The following is a 20,310-nucleotide window of genomic DNA, read 5'->3' on the forward strand; positions in this document are numbered from 1 at the left end:
CTGTAATCCCAGCACTTTGGGGGGCTGAGGCAGGCAGATAACAAGGTCAGGAGTTCGAGACCAGCCTGGCCAACATAGTGAAACCCTGTGTCTACTAAAAATACAAAAAATTATTGAACCCGGGAGGTGGAGGTTGCAGTGAGCTGAGATCGTGCCACTGCACACCAGCCTGGGCGACAGAGCAAGACTTCGCCTGAAAAAAGAAAAGAAAAGAAAAGAAAAAGAAAAAGGCATGTTAGAGGATTCAGGGAAGATCGCAGAATAAAAATCATAATCTGTGGCCAGGCATGGTGGCTCATGCCTGTAATCCCAGCACTTTAGGAGGTCAAGGCAGGAGGATCACTTGAGCCCAGGAGTTTGAAACCAGCCTGAGCAACATAGTGAGACCAACCCCTAACCCCATTAAAAAATATGAAAATCAGCCAGGGGCTGAGCACAGTGGCTCATGCCTCCAATCCTAGCACTGTGGGAGGCCAAGATGGCAGGATTGCTTGAGCCTAGGAGTTTGGGCAACATAGTAAACCCTCCCACCCCATCTCTACAAAAAAATACAAAAATTGGCCAGGCGCAGTGGCTCATGCCTGTAATCCCAGCACTTTGGGAGGCCAAGGCAGGCAGATCACAAGGTCAGGAGATCGAGACCATCCTGGCTAACACGGTGAAGCTCTGTCTCTACTAAAAATACAAAAAATTAGCCAGGCGTGGTGGGGGATATAAAGAGCTGATGCCTTTTATTTTTTTCCCTTTGTCAACCTAAAATAATCAAAAGGCTCAAGATCCAGTTAAAATAGTTTATTCAAGGCCAGGCACTGTGGCTCATACCTATAATCCCAGCACTTTGGGAGGCTAAGCCTGGAGGATAGCTTGAGCCCAGGAGTTTGAGACCCGCCTGGACCATATAGTGAGACCCTGTCTCTCAAAAAAATATATTGTTTTTAATAAGCTGGGCATGATAGCGTGCACCTGTAGTCCCAGCTGCTTGGGGGGCTAGGACGGGAGGATCACTTGATCTCAAGAAATCGAGGTTGCAGTAAGCTATGATGGTACCACTGCACTCCAGCCTGGATGACAGAGCGAGACCTTGTCTCAAAATAAAAAAAAAAAAAAAAAGAGTTTATTCAAACACAAAGTACAAGGGTGGCCATCCAGGGACATGCTGACACCAAAGAATAGTGATCAATGATCCCAGCGTGGGGAAAACTGAAGATTGTCTATATAGGCAAAAACAGAGGTGCTGAACAGAAATACATTTCCATACAAATGTTAATATACAGACATACAGATTTGAGGCTGGGTGCTGTGGATCACGCCTGTAATCCCAACACTTTGGGAGACCTAGGTAGGTGGATCACCTGGCGTCAGGAGTTCAAGACCAGCCTGGCCAACATAGTGAAAATCTGTCTCTATTAAAAATACAAAAAGTAGCTGGGCATAGTGACACATGCCTGTAATCCCAGCTACTCAGGAGGCTGAGGCACGAGAATGGCTTGAATCCAGGAGGCAGAGGTTGCAGTGAGCCAAGATCATGCCACTGCACTCCAGCCTGGGTGACAGAGCGAGACTCTGTCTCAAAATAAAAAAAAATTAAAAATTAAAAAAAAAACCAGATGTGATTGACTACTGTTGATTACACTCCATGGGGGTTGCTTAACATTCTATTGTAAAGCGGTAACAGGCACAAGGGTATATATATCCTACATCATATAGTATAAGTTTGAATGAAGAACAAGGAGTCTGGTTGCCACAGTCTCAAAACAAAGGTCAGGAAGCATCAGTCATGCATCAGAGAAGTTGTATTATAAGACTCAGTCTCTAGGACTTAAGTACTTAACTTTTCCCCTTGGCATAATGAATTTGGAAGGTATTGATTTTTTTTCTTTCTTTTCTTTTTTTTTTTTTTTAAGACAAGGTCTTGCTCTGTCACCCAGGATAGCGTGAAGTGGTGCTATTGTAGCTCACTGCAGCATTGATCTCCTGGGATCAAGCAATCCCCCCACCTCAGCCTCCCGAGTAACTGGGACCACAGGCAAGTGCCATTATACGTGGATAATTTTTTTCTTAGGTTTAGTAGAGACAATGTCTCGCTATGTTGCCCAGGCTAGTCTCGAAGTCCTGAACTCAAGCGATTTTCCCACCTCAGCCCCTCAAAGTGCTGGGATTATAGGCAAGAGCCACCCCGCTCAGCCGAAATTTTATTTTCTTTTTGCACTTTTGTTATTTTATTTTTCTCCTGGGACCCAGACGTTGACAATTAGGTCATTCAAAGGCAACCACAGAGGAAATTACAGTTACCACAGAGGCCCAGAAAAAAAGAATTAAGAAAAGACCGGTCAGGCACGGTGGCTCATTCTTATAATCCCAGCACTTTGGGAGGCCGAGGTGGGTGGATCATTTGAGGTCAGGAGTTCGAGACCAGCCTGGCCAATATGGTGAAACCCTGTCTCTACTAAAAATACAAAAATTAGCCGTATGTGGTGGAACATGCCTGTAATCCCAGCTACTCAGGAGGCTGAGGCAGGAGAATCGCTTGATCCTGGGAGACGGAGGTTGCAGTGAGCTAAGATCGCACCACTGCACTCCAGCCTGGGTGACAGAGCAAGACTCTGTCTCAAAAAGAAAAAAAGAAAGCCGGGGACAGTGGCTCATGCCTGTAATCCCAGCACTTTGGGAGGCCGAGGCGGGCAGGTCACCTGAGGTCGGGAGTTCAGGACCAGCCTGACCAACATGGAGAAATGCTGTCTCTACTAAAAATACAAAATTAGCCACGCATGGTGGTGCATGCCTGTAATCCCAGCTACTTGGGAGGCTGAGGCAGGAGAATCACTTGAACTCGGGAGGTGGAGGTTGCAGTGAGCTGAGATCACGCCACTGCACTCCAGCCTGGGCAACAAGAGCAAGATGCTTTCTCCAGAAAAGTAATAAAAATAATTATATTTCTATGATATTGGGCACTCAATATACAAAGATGTGATTTGTGACATTAATAACATAAAAGAGCCCGGAGCGGTGGCTCACGCCAGTAATCCTAGCACTTTGAGAGTCCAGGCAGGAGGATCGCTTGAACTCAGGAGTTCAAGACCAGCCTGGGCAACATAGTGAGACCTTATCTCTACAGAAAAATAAAAAAATTAGCCGGTCATGGTGGCGGGCACCTATGGTCCCAGCTACTTGGGAGGCTGAGGTAGGAGGATTGTTTGAGCCCGGAAGGTCAAGGCTATAGTAAGCTGTGATCACACCACTGCACTCCAGCTTAGGTCCCAGAGTGAGATCCTATCTCAAATAAATAAGTAAATAAAAATTTTAAAAATAACATAAAAGGAGAGGAAACTATAAAAATACAATATCTAGGCCAGGCGTGGTGGCTCACGCCTGTAATCCCAGTACTTTGGGAGGCCAAGGTGGGCGGATTGCCTGAGGTCGGGAGTTTGAGATCAGCCTGACCAACATGGAGAAACCACGTCTCTACTAAAAATACAAAATTAGCTGGGCGTAATGGCACACACCTCTAATCCCAGCTACTCAGGAGGCTGAGGCAGGAGAATCGCTTGAACCCAGGAGGCAGAGGTTGCGGTGAGCTGAGATCACACCACTGCACTCCAGCCTGAGCAACAAGAGCGAAACTCCATCTCAAAAAAAAAAAAAAAGAAAGAAAGAAAGAAAGAAAAAGAAAAAAGGAAATAGAGTATGTTTATACTATAGCCAGGCATAAAGGCACATGCATGTAGTCTCAGCTACTCGGGAGACTGAAACAGGAAGATTACTTGATCCCAGGAGTTCAAATCTAAGCTCGGCCAACATAGCAAGACTAGTTCTCAATTAATAGAATAGAATATTTCTATGCTATTGAAGTTAAATTGGTATCATTTATACCTTTGCTGGGAACAGTGGCCCATGCCTGTAATCCCAGCACTTTGGGAGGCCGAGGTAGGCGGATCACAAGGTCAGGAGATCGAAACCATCCTGGCTAACACGTGAAACCCTGTCTCTACTAAAAATACAAAAAAAAAAAAAAATAATAACCGGGCGTGGTGGCAGGAGCCTGTAGTCCCAGCTACTTGGAAGGCTGAGGCAGGAGAATGGCGCGAACCCGGGAGGCGGAGCTTGCAGTGAGCCGAGATGGCGCCGCTGCACTCCAGCCTGGGTGACAGACTGAGACTCCATCTCAAAAAAAAAAACAAAAAAAAAACAAAAACAAAAAACCAACTCCTTGGCATGACAGCTCCACCTCACCTCTCCCGATTTGGGATTTTTTTTTTTTTTTTTTTTGGCAGAGTCTCTCTCTGTCGCCCAGGCTGGAGTGCAGTGGCACGATCTTGGGTCACTGCAACCTCCAACCCCTGGGTTCAAGCGATTCTCCTGCCTCAGCCTCCCGAGTAGCTGGGCTACAGGCGCCTGCCACCACACCTGGCTAATTTTTTGTATTTTGGCAGAGACGAGGTTTCACCACGTTGGCCAGGCTAGTCTCGAACTCCTGGCCTCAAGTGATCCACCTGCCTCGGCCTCCCGAAGTGCTGGGATTACAGGTGTGAGCCACTGTGCCCGGCCCCATTTGAGATTATTGACTCACCTGGAACCTAGCCAGACTGAATTGGTGGCGGCAGACTACAACAGTGAACAGCTACGTTTACATCATGCCACCCTCCAAACCGCCAGCCTGACCCTCCACAGCTCATCCTGCCCTCCCATTCTCCAGACTGAAAATCAATCCCCTCCCTCCCTCCCTCCCTTTCTTTCTTTCTTTCTTTCTTTCTTTTTCTTTCTTTCTTTCTTTCTTTCTTCTTTCTTTTCTTTCCTTTCTCTCTCTCTCTTTCTCTCTTTCTCTCTTTCTCTCTTTCTTTCTTTCTTTCTTTCTTCTTTCCCTCTGTGGCCCAGGCTGCAATCTACTCGGCTCGCTGCTGCCCGCGCGGACTGCCGGCGCGCGCCACCGCTGCCTGCTTTTTCTCCTTTGGCTGCAGGCGCGCGTTCGCCATGTTGGCCACGCTGGTCGCCAGCTCCTGACGCCGAGTGCTCTGCCCGCCTCAGCCTCCCGAGGTACTGGGACTGCAGACGGAGTCTCGCTCACCCGGTGCTCGGTGTTGCCCGGGCTGGAGTGCGGTGGCGTGGTCTGGGCTCGCGGCAGCCTCCGCCTCCCAGCCGCCTGCCTTGGCCCACCGAGGTGCTGGGATTGCAGCCCCTGCCCGGCCGCCGCCCTGTCTGGGAAGTGGGGAGCGTCTCTGCCCGGCCGCCCCTCTGCCCGGCCTCCCCATCTGGGAAGTGAGGAGCGCCTCTGCCCGGCCACCCATCGTCTGGGAGGTGAGGAGCGCCTCTGCCCGGCCACCCATCGTCTGGGAGGTGAGGAGCGCCTCTGCCCGGCCACCCATCGTCTGGGAAGTGAGGAGCGCTTCTGCCCGGCCACCCATCGTCTGGGAAGTGAGGAGCACCTCTGCCCGGCCGCCCCGTCTGGGAAGAAGTGAGGAGCGCCTCTGCCCGGCCACCCATCGTCTGGGAAGTGAGGAGCGCCTCTGCCCGGCTGCCCCGTCTGGGAAGAGGTGAGGGGCGCCTCTGCCCGGCCACCCATCGTCTGGGAAGTGAGGAGCGCCTCTGCCCGGCCGCCCCGTCTGGGAAGTGAGGAGCGCCTCTGCCCGGCCGCCCCGTCTGGGAAGTGAGGAGCGCCTCTGCCCGGCCACCCATGTCTGGGAAGTGAGGAGCGCCTCTGCCTGGCCGCCCCGTCTGGGAAGTGAGGAGCGCCTCTGCCCGGCCACCCATCGTCTGGGAAGTGAGGAGCGCCTCTGCCCGGCCACCCATCGTCTGGGAAGTGAGGAGCGCCTCTGCCCGGCCACCCATCGTCTGGGAAGTGAGGAACGCCTCTGCCCGGCCACCCATCGTCTGGGAAGTGAGGAGCGCCTCGGCCCGGCCGCCCCGTCTGGGAAGTGAGGAGCGCCTCTGCCCGGCCCCCCCGTCTGGGAAGTGAGGAGCACCTCTGCCCGGCCACCCACCATCTGGGAAGTGAGGAGTGCCTCTGCCCGACCACCCACCGTCTGGGAAGTGAGGAGCGCCTCTGCCCGGCCACCCATCGTCTGGGAAGTGAGGAGCGCCTCTGCCCGACCACCCACCGTCTGGGAAGTGAGGAGAGCCTCTGCCCGGCCACCCATCGTCTGGGAAGTGAGGAGCGTCTCTGCCCGGCTGCCCCGTCTGGGAAGTGAGGAGCGCCTCTGCCTGGCCGCCCCGTCCGGGAAGAAGTGAGGAGCGCCTCTGCCCGGCTGCCCCATCTGGGAAATGAGGAGAGCCTCTGCCCGGCCACCCATCGTCTGGGAAGTGAGGAGCACCTCTGCCCGGCCACCCATCGTCTGGGAAGTGAGGAGCGCCTCTGCCCGGCCACCCATCGTCTGGGAAGTGAGGAGCGCCTCTTCCCGGCCGCCCCGTCTGGGAAGTGAGGAGCACCTCTGCCCAGCCGCCCCGTCTGGGAAGTGAGGAGCGCCTCTGCCCGGCCACCCATCGTCTGGGAAGTGAGGAGCGCCTCTGCCCGGCCACCTATCGTCTGGGAAGTGAGGAGCGCCTCTGCCCGGCCGCCCCGTGTCTGGGAAGAAGTGAGGAGCGCCTCTGCCCGGCCGCTCCGTCTGGGAGGTCTACCACGGAGGCCAGAAGCAATGTGGGGGCTGGACGTGGTGGCTCACGCCTGTGGTCCCGGCACTCTGGGGGGCGAGGCGGGTTGATCACTTCGCGCTAGGAGTTCGAGACCAGTCTGGCCAACTTGGCGAAACATGAAAAATACAACAGACAAACCAACCAACCAACTCAGTGACAACAAAACAGGTCTACCCTGGAGTCATACTCTAATTTTTTCTATTTTCCTCCCTTTCTGATCCTTTATCCCACTTTCTTTTTCTTCCTCTTCCTTCTCCCTCTTCTTTGTCAAATAGAGGATTGAGTTATTATCACTGATCCATATAAAGTCCCTCTCTCATTTATTTTAACTCCCACCCCCCATTTCTATTCCCCGACTTCCCATGTGTAACCTTCCTAATATGTTTGATACGCATCTTTTTGTTTGTATGTATTTTTAGAAAATGTTTATTGTTTTTGTGTGCAAAAAAAATTAATAAAAAAAAAAAGAAAATCAATCCCTTAGCCTGTGTGAGCCCCACCAAATCCATAATTCCACCTCCCGTGCACTGAGGCAGGCATGGGGGTAGCCAGTCAACAGGACACCCTCACACCCATGCAGCTGAACTGTGCTGACTGATAGCGCCAAGGAGCTCATGGTGAATGAGGCAGAGCCCCATCCAAGCCAGGGTCCTCTTTCCAGGCTTTTACCCGGTGCCTACTCAGAACTGCCTAAAGATGCCCTCCTCTGAGAATCTCACCAGAGCAGACACGGTTTGCAATTTCCTGGGAATCCGGCTGCTCATCATGTTATCCTACAAACATTCCAATCCCAGTGTACCTCACTCATCCCACCCCTGGAAGTTTCTCTGGGGCAGTCTCTGGCTGGATCCACTGTAGAATCTGTCCACGCCCTGCACAGGCTTAGTGGCAAGTGGGGCTGGAAGGAGCATTAATTTCTTCTCCAAAAGGGAAACTGGGTCTGCGGACGGTGCTGCAGTTCAGGCTGTGGCCATGCAGGGGCAGCAGTGGACAGGTAAAAACGTCTGAAAAAGGCGCTCAGGCTGCGGGAACAGCAGAGCATCCCCAAGGACTTCACTGCCCAAGGCATCCGCCTACTTTTCTCTATCATTCATCTATCTATCCATCTATCTATCTATCATCTATCTATCTATCTATCTATCTATCTATCTATCTATCTATATCTGTCTGTCTATCTAATCTATCTGTCAGTCTGTCATCTATCTAATCTATTTATCTTCTGTCCATCCATCTATCATCTATCTGTAATAGAGACAAAGTCTCACCATATTGCCCAGGTTGGTCTCAAACTCCTAGGCTCAAGCAGTCTTCCCGCCTGAGCCTCCCAAAATGCTGGGATTACAGGCATGAGTAATTTGTTGTTGTTGTTGTTGTTTGTCTAAGTACAGAGGACCTTATTGCTTTATTGATAGGCCCCTCCCTGTTCTTCAGGGGATCTGGCATGGAAACTGTGTGTGGGGAGATTTTCAGTGTGGTTGGGGGGTTGAGTGCAGCAGGGACTCCCAAGCAGCTGAGGGCCTCTCTCTTCCTCTCATACTCTCACTGGGGCTCCTAGTCGGAGGGTCTTACTCCTTGGAGACAGGGTGGACCACCACCTTTTTGCTGAAGCCAAATTCATTGTCATGCCAGGAAATGAACTTGACAAAGTGTCATCAAGGGCAATGCCAGCCCCAGCACAGAAGGTGGAAGGATGGGTGTCACTGTTAAAGTCGGAGGAGACGGCCAGGCGCGGTGGCTCAGGCCTGTAATCCCAGCACTTTGGGAGGCTGAAGCGGGTGGATTACTTGAGGTCAGGATTTCGAGGCCAGCCTGGCCAACATGGTGAAACCCCGTCCCTACTAAAAATACAAAAAATTAGCTGGGTGTGGTGGTGCGCACCTGTAATCCCAGCTACGAGAGAGGCTGAGGCAGGAGAATCAATTGCTTGAACCCGAGAGGCGGAGGTTGCAGTGAGCCAAGATTGCGCCACTGCACTCCAGCCTGGGCGACAGAATGAGACTCCATATCAAAAAAATAAATAAATGTAATTTAAAAATAAAGGCAGAGGATATAACCTTGTTCTCAACATAGCCCGGGATGCCCTTGAGGGGGCCCCCCAATGCCTGTTTCACCACCTTCTTGAGGTCATCATATTTGGCAGGTTTCTCCAGATGGCAGGTCAGGTCAACCACCAACACATTGGCAGCAGTGACTTGGAAGGCTGTGCCAGTGAGCTTCCTGTTCAGTGCAGGAATTTGCCCACAGCCTTGGCCGCGCCAGTAGATGCAGGAATGATGTTTGTCACACCAATTTCCCAGAGGGGCAGTGGTCATGAGCCCCTCCATGATGCCAAAGTTGTCATGGATGACCAGGGTCAGTGGCTCAGCCTGTAATCTCAGCATTTTGGGAGGCCAAAGTGGGAGGATCACTTGAGCCCAGGAGTTTAGGACCAGCCTGGGCAACAAAGTGAGACCCTCGTCTCTATTTATTTATTTATGAAATAGAGTCTTACTCTGTCACCCGGTTCACTGCAGCCTCAACCTCCAAGCTCAAGCAACCCTCCCACCTCAGCCTCTCAAGCAGCTGGGACTACAGACACACCCCACCATGCCTGGATAATTTTTTTTAAAACTTTTTGTAGAGACAGAGTCTTGCTATGTTGCCCAGGCTGGTCTTGAACTCTTAGGCTCAAGTGATCCTCCCATCCCAGCTTCCCGAAGTGTTGGGATTACAGGCATAAGTCACTGCACCTGGCCTCCATCCCTATTTAAAACAAAAAAGAAAGAAAGAAAACAAAACAAAACAAAACAAAACAAAAACGTTGTCACGGATGACCTTGGCCGGGGGGTAAGCAGTTGGTGGTGCAGGAGGCATTGCTGAAGATCATCAGGTTTTTGTATCTCTCATGGTTCACGTCCATCACAAACATGGGGGCATGGGCAGAGGGGGCAGAGATGGTGATCCTTTTGGCTGCCCACTCTAAGTGAGCCCCAGCCTTCTCCATGGTAGTGAAGATGCTGGTGGTGGACTCCATGACATAACCAGTGCCGGCATCATCACGCAATTTGATTTTGCTGGGATCTGGCTTTTGGAAGATGGGGATGAGATTCCCATTTCCTATTGATGACAAGCTTCCCTTCTCTTTCTCAGTCTTTTGTTGTTTTTTTTAAGAGAGAGGATCTCCCTATGTTGCCTAGGCTGGTCCTGAACTCCTGGTCTCAAGTGATCCTCCCACCTCAACCTCCTAAGTAGCTGAGATTACAAGCATGAGCCACCACACCCAGACCACTTCTCAGCCTTGATGGTGCCGTGGAACTTGCCATGGGTAGAATCATATCATGTAGTTGAGGTCAATGAAGGGGTCATTGAGGTGACAACATCCATTCTGCCAGAGTTAAAAGCAGCTCTGGTGCCCTGGTGACCAGGCGCCCAGTATGGCCAAATCCATTTACTCCTGCCTTCACTTTCACCATGGTGTCTCAGGGACATGCCTTTTTCACTGCATGAAAAGATGTGGCTGTCTGTCAAATGGGAGGAGCAGAGAGGATCTGCCTTTTTAATCTTTAAAAAAAAAAAATTTCAGGCTGGACATGGTGGCTCACGCCTGTAATCTCAGCACCTTGGGAGGCCAAGGCGGGCGGATCACGAGGTCATGAGATCCAGACCATCCTTACTAACATGGTGAAACCCCGTCTCTACTAAAAAATACAAAAAATTAGCCGGGCGTGGTGGCGGGCGCCTGTAGTCCCAGCTACTCAGGAGGCTGAGGCAGGAGAATGACGTGAACCCGGGAGACAGAGCTTGCAGTGAGCCGAGATCACGCCACTGTACTCCAGCCTGGGCAACAGAGTGAGACTCCGTCTCAAAAAAAAAAAAAATTCAGATGGGGTCTCACTGTGTCACCCGGGCTTGTCTCAAACTCCTGGGCTCGAGTGATCCACCCACCTCAACCTCCCAAAGTGCTGGGATTACAGGTGTGAGCCACTGCGCCCGGCCTATTATTATTATTTGAGACAGTCTTGTTCTTGTCGCCCAGGCTGGAGTGCAGTGCCATGATCTTGGCTCACTGCAACCTCCGCTTCCCGGGTTCAAGCGATTCTCCTGCCTCAGCCTCCCGAGTAGCTGGGATTACAGGCGCCTGCCACCACGCCTGGCTAATTTTTTTGTATTTTTAGTAGAGATGGGGTTTCACCTTGTTGGTCAGGCTGGTCTCAAACACCTGACCTCAGGTGATCCACCCACCTCAGCCTCCCAAAGCGCTGGGATTACAGGCGTGAGCCACCACGCCTGGCCCTGTCTTTTAATTTTTAAAGGGTGGGGGGCACCATGACCCATCTTTGCCCACCTAAACCACCTATTCAGCAGCCCATGCCCCGCAGCCCACAGCTGGGGGACATTATGCAAAATCTAAGTCAGATCTGTCCCTCTGATCAGAACCCTCTGTGGCTCCCACCTCACCCAGATAAAAGCCCCTTCCCTGCAGCCCCCAAGAGCGCACAGAACCTGCCCCACCCACCCCCTTCTCTGTTCCTTGTCCTCGACCTTGCAGACTCAACCTTCCGGACTCACTTCCCCCTTGCTCACTCTGCTCCAGCCACAAAAGCCAATTTTTGGTTCCTCAAATCAAACTAACTCATGACAGCATTTGGAATTTTGAAGCCTTGGGGCTCCGAAAAATCCATCTTTTTTTTTTTTTTTTTTAAGATCGCGTCTCACTGTGTCGCTCAGGCTGGAGTGCAGTGGCGTGATCTCAACTCACTGCAATCTCTGCCTCCCCAGTTTAAGCAATTCTCCTGCCTCAGCCTCCCAAGTAGCTGGGATTACAGGTACTCGCTGCCTCGCCCAGCTAATTGTTTTGTATTTTAGTAGAGACAGGGTTTCACCTTGTTGCCCAGGCTGGTCTTGAACTCCTGAACTCAGGCAATCCGTCTGCCTCAGCCTCCCAAAGTGCTGAGATTACAGGCGTGAGCCACTGCGCCCGGCCCAAAAATCCATCTTTGTGGGTTCCTTTGTAAATGTGTAGTCAATTTAGAAATTTAGAAACACAGTTTCCCTTAAGCCTTTATTTGGTTACAATCACAACTAACATGTTACTTATATACCTGGCAAAGTGAAACATCAAAAAATTATTTCAGGGCCTGGCCTCAGGCCTGTAATCCCAGCACTTTGGGATGCCAAGGCAGATGGATCACTTGAGGTCAGGAGTTCCAGAGCATCCTGGCCAACATGGTAAAACCCCCCATCTCTACTAAAAATACAAAAAACTTAGCTGGGCATGGTGGCACACACCTGTAATCCCAGCTACTGGGGAGGCTGAGGCAGCAGAATTGCTTGAACCCGGGAGACGGAGGTTGGGGTGAGCTGAAGATCACACCACTGCACTCCAGCCTGGGTGACAGAGTGAGTGAGACTCCATCTCACAAAAAAGAAAAAGAAATATTACTTTAAGAGGTCATTGGATGCATATTTGGGTCTGTTTATAAATTTAGTGGATTGAAATTAACATTTTACATTTTATAAGTGTGATGCATTTTATTCTATACTCTTTTACTACTATAATAATAATAATTATTATCATGATATAATTATTACTATATTATATTATTATAATATAATAATAATAATAACATTATTATTATTATAATATAATAATAATAATAACATTATTATTATTATTTGAGACCAAGTCTCGCTCTGTCACCCAGGCTGGAGTGCAGTGGCGTGATCTCGGCTCACTGCAAGCTCCGCCTCCCGGGTTCATGCCATTCTCCTGCCTCAGCCTCCCGAGTAGCTGGGACTACAGGTGCCCACCACCACGCCCAGCTAATTTTTTTGTATTTTTAGTAGAGACGGGGTTTCACCGTGTTAGCCAGGATGGTCTCGATCTTCTGACCTCGTGATCCGCCCGCCTCGGCCTCCCAAAGTGCTGGGATTACAGGCGTGAGCCACCACGCCCGGCCAATTATTATTATATTTTAGAGACAGTGTCTCGGCTGTGTCACCCAGACTGGAGTGCGGTGGTGCAATCATGGCTCACTGCAGCCTCGACCTCCTGAGCAATGCTCCCACCTGAGCCTCCCCAGTAGCTGGGCTACAGGTGCACACAACCAGGCCCAGCTAATTTTTTTTTTAAGAGATGAAGTCTCTACAAAAAGTGTTGGGATGACAGGTGTGAGCCACTGTGCCAGCTTATTCTTTAATCTTTTAATTTATTATTATTTTTTGAGACAGAGTCTTGCTCTGTCACCCAGGCTAGAGTGCAGTGGTGTGATCTGAGCTCACTGCAACCACTGCCTCCCAGGTTCAAGCGATTCTCTTGCCTCAGCCTCCCGAGTAGCTGGGACTACAGGCACGTGTCACCACACCCAGGTAATTTTTTGTATTTATAGTAGAGATGGGGTTTCACCATGTTAGCCAGGATGGTCTCAATCTCCTGACGTCATGATCCACCCGCCTCGGCCTCCCAAAGTGCTGGGATTGCAGGCGTGAGCCACCACGCCCCGACTCACTTCAGATAAATTAAAGGAAATTGAACACAATGGGTGACCTCAGTATCTGATAAGGAAGACCCTTCCAGGCAGGCAGAACAGAAAATGCCAAGACCCTGAGGCCAGAGTGTATTTGAGACAGTCAAGCAATGTGGAGGAGGTCAGAGGAGCAAGAAACAGGGAGAGCAGGATTGGCAGGAGGAAGGAAGGAAAGGGATTGGGTAGAGACAGCAGCGGAGAACAAGACCTGGATGTATTGGCAAAAGGAGGAACTCACTCCTGGGGTTGTTGACATCTGAGATTGACATTGGTGTTGGGAAAATAGGAAAGGGTGGAGGTGGAGGGAGATTTTGAGTCACATCCTGATCTAGCTCCACAGAAAATCAGCAGAAGAGAGTTCTCCTGGGTGAATGGAGAGAGAAGACCTTATTCAGAACCCTGGAGGAGACCAGAGAGAGATAGCCAAGAACCCACAGGTTTTATTACATGCTCTGTGCAAGATCAGGTTTATTTTTTTCATTGGGCTCTCTCTCTCTCTCTCTCTCTCTCTCTCTCTCTCTCTCTCTCTCTGAGATAAGAGTCTAGCTGTGTTGCCCAGGCTGAAGGCCAGTGGTGCAATCGTAGCTCATTGCAGCCTCAAACTCCCAGGCTCCAGCGATCCTCCATCTCAGCTTCCTGAGTAGATGGAACCACAGGTGTGCACCACCATGCCTGGCTAATTTTTTTTTTTTTTTTTTTTTTTTTTTTTGTAGCGATGTGGTCTTGCCATGCTGCCCAGGCTGTTCCTGAACTCCTGGGCTCAAGCGATCCTCCCACATTGGCTGAGTTTACAGGCCTGAGCCACCATGCTTGGCCAGCTTTTTCATTTAAAAAATACAGAAAGTGTTAATACAAATTAAAAAGTTATAAAATAATGCCATCAGTATCCCATTTTTCCGAAGAAAAACATAGGCAGAGAAAAATTAATGGATACTGTCTCTCTGGGCAGGGGTATTACTGGCTATTATAAGCTTTTCCTTCATGCATTCCAGAATTTACCAGCTTTTCTACAAAGATCGTGTAGCACAATAAGATAATAAACATAATTTTGTGTGATCTCAAAATACAGGAAGCATAGAAGCTTCCAAAACACGCCTGTACCCACCACGTGAAGAAACAGATGTTAACATTTGGTCATAATTGCTTCAGATTTCTTTCCTTTTTTTTTTTTTTGTTTTTTTTTTTTTTGGGACAGAGTGCAGTGGCATGATCTCGGCTCAGTGCAACCCCCTCCTCTTGGGTGGGAGTGCAGTGGCACGATCTCAGTTCACTGCAACCTCTGCCTTCTGGGTTCCAGCAAGCACCTCTGGCTAATTTTTGTATTTTTAGTAGAGACAAGGTTTCACCATGTTGCCCAGGCTGGTCTGGAACACCTGACTGCAAGTGATCCGCTCACCTCGGCCTCCCAAAGTGCCGGGATTACAGGTGTGAGCCACTGCACCGGCTAAATAATGTTTTTAAAAAAACAGGAGACTGGCCGGGCATGGTGACTCACGCCTATAATTGCAGAAATTTGGGAGGCTGAGGTGGGCAGATCACCTGAGGTTGGGAGTTGGAGACCAGCCTGGCCAACATGGAGAAACCCCGTCTCTACTAAAAATACAAAATTAGCCGGGCGTGGTGGCGCATGCCTGTAATCACAGCTACTAGGGAGGCTGAGGCAAGAATCGCTTGTACCTGGGAGGCAGAGGTTGCGGTGAGCCAAGATTGCGCCACTGCACTCCAGCCTGGGCAACCAGAACAAAACCGTCTCAAAAAAAAACAAAAACAGGCCGGGTGCGGTGGCTCACGCCTGTAATCCCAGCACTTTGGGAGGCCGAGGCGGGTGGATCACGAGGTCAGGAGATCAAGACCATCCTGGCTAACACGGTGAAACTCCGTCTCTACTAAAGATACAAAAAATTAGCCAGGCGTGGTGGCGGGCGCCTGTGGTCCCAGCTACTCCGGAGGCTGAGGCAGGAGAATGGCGTGGACATGGGAGGTGGAGCTTGCAGTGAGCAGAGACCATGCCACTGCACTCCAGCCTGGGCGACAGAGCGAGACTCGTCTCAAAAACAAAAACAAAAACAAAAACAAAAAACAAAAAAAAACAGGAGATGATGACGACAGACCTTACGAGAGCTTGGCCCCAGGGCTGAAACCCCACCCAGTGCTGTGGTCCTGGGGCTGTGGGCCCATGGGTGCCCCCAAAGGGTCTCAGGCAGATGGAGGCTCCTGGTTGGCGTGGAGGAAGGAAAAGGATGAAATCGGCTCCCCTGGCCACCCCTTCTGGCCCAGCTGCAGCTGCAGTCCGTGGGTCTGAGCGGACCTTTGGGGTTCATCGGCCCATTTTACAGATGCAGAGCCTACAGCCAGGAGGCGTGGCGGCTTTGGGCGGTGCAGGGTTCCGGGGCGGGGAGGCCGAGGCGCCCGCCCTCCCTGCCGCGGCTCACCTGTGTCAGCCCCGAGCCCTTGAGCAGGACGGATCGGCCGCTGCCTGCTTAAAGCTGGGGCCGCCCAGGAGTGCGATCGCCTGCGGATCTGCAGCTGGGCACCGGCCGCAGCGCCCGCCCCGCCGACGGCAGGTGAGATGCGCGCGGCCCCGTGGGAGGGGTCTCTGCCTGTCCTCGTCACCCATTTCCTTCCCGTTTGTTGCTGCTGCAGGGCTGGGAATGGGGGGGAACAAGCATTTCGCAGGGTGACCCGGGGAGATCTGTGAGCCAGTGGCCTCAGCGTTGAATGAGGGCTCTCTCCTGGGTCCGCGCTAGCAAGGACTGAAGGGACTCGTAAATGTCCGTGGGACGTGTCGCCGCGGCGCCCAGCACGGCGGAGGCAGGCAGGGAGGTGAGGAGCAGGTCAGACCGGCCGCAGGTGCAGGGCCTCCTGCCCTCCGAGGCTGCGGTCCCGTGGAGGGCCTGCAGACAGCTGCTGAGACTATGAGGGTCAGAGGTCTGCGGTCACGCGCGCTATCACCAGCTAGCTGCCTCCTGCCTGGTTCCTCCTGCAGGAATGGGAGTCTGGGGGGAGGGGAGGGTGTGGGCAGGACTTCCTGGAAAAGGGAGGCCCGTTGGTGTTTATGTGTGGGGTGGAGAGAGGGCAGGGGGAGGACGGGGACACACGCGGAGTCCCGCACTCAGATGTTGTCAAACACAGCTCCCACACCAGATACGCAACCCATCCTAGAGACGCAACCCAGGCACACACACGTGGACACACACAAAACTCCATCCATAGGGATTCCCACCCAGCACCACGTGAGAACGCAGGCGTGCGTCGCAGACAAGCCACACAGGCCTCGCAGGCTCAGCATACACCTCTGCAGCAACACGGTCAGGTACAGAGCCAAGGCCCAGGTAGGCATGCTCAGCTGCACGCAGGAAGCAAGACACACCCAGACACACACAGGCAAGCCCTTACTCAGAAGGCGCAGGAGATGTGTCTTGGGTAATCGCAGCCACAGCCTCTCAAGCGTGCACACACACACACACTCACACTGAGATACACAGACACACAGAGATACCTGGACATGTCAAGCCTACAGCACAAACAGGCCCCTACAGGTCGACCCGGAGGCTGTGTGGGCCAAGGCTGCTGCACACGGGTGCCCAGATCCTCCCACCCCCACCCCAATCCCGTGTCCTGCTCCAGGGAAGTCCAGGGCTCACATGACCCAAGGGGAGGGCTCCCGGGACAGCCCTCGGAGAAACTGCATCATCCTCACTAATGATCCACTTCCTCCTCAGAGAATAAAGGCTCAGGGACCCGCAGTTCTGCTCTGGAGCCCACCAGCCTCTCAGAGCCTCCAGTGACTGGCCTGTGTCTCCCCCAGGGTGAGTGCTGGGCAGGCTAGGTGGAAGGTGGGTGAAATGGGCCTGTGGGGCCATCTTGGTGCAGCTCGCCCTCTCACAGACCGCCCCCCTACCCTAAGCCAGCTTGTGCAGCTGCGTCCTGAGAATTAGGGCACCAAGGGGTTCCCGCAGGGGCAGCCTGCAGCAAACAGTCTCCCTCTATCTCAGAACAGGCGGGAGTCTCAAAGCCTCCCTGCCCTTGTCACAGCCCGGGCCACCTATGCTTGTCTCTCTTCTCCCAGATGGACATGTGGATGGCGCTGCTCATCCTGCAAGCCTTGTTGCTACCCTCCTTGGCTGATGGTGCCACCCCTGCCCTGCGCTTTGTAGCCGTGGGTGACTGGGGAGGGGTCCCCAATGCCCCATTCCACACGGCCCGGGAAATGGCCAACGCCAAGGAGATCGCTCGGACTGTGCAGATCCTGGGTGCAGACTTCATCCTGTCTCTAGGGGACAATTTTTACTTCACTGGTGTGCAAGACGTCAATGACAAGAGGTTCCAGGTCTGTGCCCAACAGAGTGGGGCAGGAGGTGGGGGCGGGCAGTGGGGAGAAGCCGCCTTACCTAGTGACCTTCCTTTGGAGAGGGCAGAGGGAAGGTGATGGGGCACCTTTGGGCGCCGGGAGCATTCAGTGTCTCCCTTATCCCTGGCCCCTGACTTGGTGGGAGGATCAGCGTAGCCATTGACCCCGAGGAAGAGGCCTGCCCTATCTGTTTGCTACAGGAGACCTTTGAGGACGTATTCTCTGACCGTTCCCTTCGCAAAGTGCCCTGGTATGTGCTGGCCGGAAACCATGACCACCTTGGCAACGTCTCTGCCCAGATTGCATACTCTAAGATCTCCAAGCGCTGGTGAGCCACCCTCAGCCCTGCCTCCCCCAGATCCTCACATAGCAGGGACACAGGGGCCCTGTGGCTTGAGCTGACCCTGGGACTTCTGCACCCAAGATGTGCACCCATGACCTCTATCCCCTCCACAGGAACTTCCCCAGCCCTTTCTACCGCCTGCACTTCAAGATCCCACGGACCAATGTGTCTGTGGCCATTTTTATGCTGGACACAGTGACGCTATGTGGCAACTCCGATGACTTCCTCAGCCAGCAGCCTGAGAGGCCCCGAGACGTGAAGCTGGCCCGCACACAGCTGTCCTGGCTCAAGAAACAGCTGGCGGCAGCCAGAGAGGACTACGTGCTGGTGGCTGGCCACTACCCCGTGTGGTCCATAGCTGAGCATGGGCCTACCCACTGCCTGGTCAAGCAGCTACGGCCACTGCTGGCCACATACGGGGTCACCGCCTACCTGTGCGGCCACGATCACAATCTGCAGGTGAGGGCCCTGTGGTTGGGGTGGGAGCTGGGTGAGGGGGTCCCCATCCCAGCTGATGTCCACATAGCTGGGGTCCTCCTGCTGTTTGAGGGGCTCCTGTGGCCTTCGGAATGTCTAGACTGTCCCTCAAATCTTGCTGTCTAACCAGGAAAACACTCCAAAGCCAGAATAATATCTTTGAATTTCAATTTCTTTCTTTCTTTTTTTAATCTTTTTTTTTTTTTTTTTTTTTTTTCTGGAGACAAGGTCTCACTTTTTCTCCCAGGCTGGAGTGCAGTGGTGCAATCAGGGCTTACTGCAGCTTCAATCTCCCCGGCTCAGGTGATCCTCCCACCTCAGCCTCCAGAGTAGCAGGCGTGGGCCACCATGTGCAGCTAATTTTTGCTTTTTTTTTTTTTTTTTTTTGAGAGGGGGTGCAGTGGCACGATCTCGACACACTGCAACCTCTGCCTCCTGGGTTCAAGCAATTCTCCTGTCTCAGCCTCCCAAGTAGCTGGGATTACAAGCATGGGACACCACACCTTGCTAATTTTTATATTTTAGTAGAGACGGGGTTTTACCATGTTGGCCAGGCTGATCTCGAACTCCTGACCTCAAGTGATCTGCCAGCCTCGGCCTCCCAAAGTGCTGGGATTATAGGCATGAGCCAATGCACCCGGCCCTTGTGCATTTTTTTGTAGAGGCAAGGTCTCACTATGTTGCCCAGGCGGGCCTCAAATTCCTGGGCTCAAGCAATCCACCCCCTCGGCCTCCCAAAGTGCTGGGATTGCAGGCATGAGCCACCATACCTGGCCACCAATTTCTTACTAAGTGCTCTACCTATGAAATAGGATTAATACACTCCTAAAAGTCAGGAAATTGAAGCCAGGAGGGGTTACATACCTCAAGGTGACTCTGTGGTTAGGGCCAGATCGAGCCCTGGACCTTAGGGCTCTGCTCAAAGCTGGGTCTCCACTGACCCCTTGTCCTCCATCCTCAGTACCTGCAAGATGAGAACGGCGTGGGCTATGTGCTGAGTGGGGCTGGGAATTTCATGGACCCCTCGAAGCGGCACCAGCGCAAGGTCCCCAACGGCTATCTGCGCTTCCACTATGGGACTGAAGACTCACTGGGTGGCTTTGCCTATGTGGAGATCAGCTCCAAAGAGATGACTGTCACTTACATCGAGGCCTCGGGCAAGTCCCTCTTTAAGACCAGCCTGCCGAGGCGAGCCAGGCCCTGAACTCCCATGACTGCCCAGCTCTGAGGCCCGATCTCCACTGTTCGGTGGGTGGGCCCTGCCAGGACCCTGCTCACAGGCAGGCTTTTCCTCCGACCTGTGGTGCTGCAGCAGGGCAGGAAGGGGAAACACAGCTGATGAACTGTGGTGCCACGTGACCCTTGTGGCACAGATGCCCACGTATGTGAAACAGACATGGACATGTGTCCCAGCCACAGTGTTACGCTCTGTGGCTGGCTCACCTTTGCTGAGTTCCGGGGTGCAATGGAGGAGGGAGGGAAAGCTTCCTCCTAAATCAAGCATCTTTCTGTCACTGATGTTCAATAAAAGAATAGTTGCCAAGACTGAATCAGTGACACTGGTGTGTTATGTTCTCCTGGTTAGAGTGGCTGGGTTCCCCTGAGCTGCTGTTCCTTGCCTCCATCTCTTACCCCATCCTTGGCCAAGTTGCCTTATCCATGGATGTGATTTTAAAATCTGGCTGGGCACAGTGGCTCACGCCTGTAATCCCAGCACTTTAGGAGGCCGAGGCGGGCGGATCATGAGGTCAGGAGATCGAGACCATCCTGGCTAACACGGTGAAACCCCGTCTCTACTAAAAGTACAAAAAATTAGCCGGGCGTGGTGGCGGGTGCCTGTAGTCCCAGCTACTCAGGAGGCTGAGGCAGGAGAATGGTGTGAAACCCAGGAGGCGGAGCTTGCAGTGAGCCAAGATAGCGCCACTGCACTCAGGCCTGGGCGAAAGAGCAAGATTCCATCTCAAAAAAATAAAAAATAAAATCCAAGCAGAGGCCAGGCTCGGTGGTTC

The 20,310-nt window shown here is 52.4% G+C and overlaps 1 protein-coding gene and 1 pseudogene across 3 annotated transcripts; one reads left to right on the forward strand and one right to left on the reverse strand.

Moving 5' to 3' along the window:
- Positions 1 to 8,189: 8,189 nt before the first annotated feature.
- LOC100595900 lies at positions 8,190 to 10,076 on the reverse strand (annotated as a pseudogene).
- A 5,484-nt stretch (positions 10,077 to 15,560) lies between these two features.
- ACP5 (acid phosphatase 5, tartrate resistant) lies at positions 15,561 to 19,851 on the forward strand. 3 transcript variants are annotated; one of them, XM_003275763.3, is made up of 6 exons: positions 15,561 to 15,694; positions 16,853 to 16,939; positions 17,200 to 17,460; positions 17,682 to 17,809; positions 17,938 to 18,283; positions 19,263 to 19,851. In XM_003275763.3, exons 3-6 carry the CDS (start codon positions 17,200 to 17,202, stop codon positions 19,503 to 19,505), a joined length of 978 nt encoding a protein of 325 aa, XP_003275811.1. In that variant the 5' UTR covers positions 15,561 to 15,694; positions 16,853 to 16,939; the 3' UTR covers positions 19,506 to 19,851. The 3 variants fall into 3 exon arrangements, with proteins under 3 accessions (XP_003275811.1, XP_030676633.1, XP_030676634.1); XM_030820773.1 differs by lacking the exon at positions 15,561 to 15,694 and adding an exon at positions 15,800 to 15,953; XM_030820774.1 differs by lacking the exon at positions 15,561 to 15,694 and adding an exon at positions 16,281 to 16,514.
- Positions 19,852 to 20,310: the final 459 nt, after the last annotated feature.

Source organism: Nomascus leucogenys, chromosome 10 (assembly GCF_006542625.1).
Source record: "Nomascus leucogenys isolate Asia chromosome 10, Asia_NLE_v1, whole genome shotgun sequence".
NCBI classification, from domain to species: Eukaryota; Metazoa; Chordata; class Mammalia; order Primates; family Hylobatidae; genus Nomascus; species Nomascus leucogenys.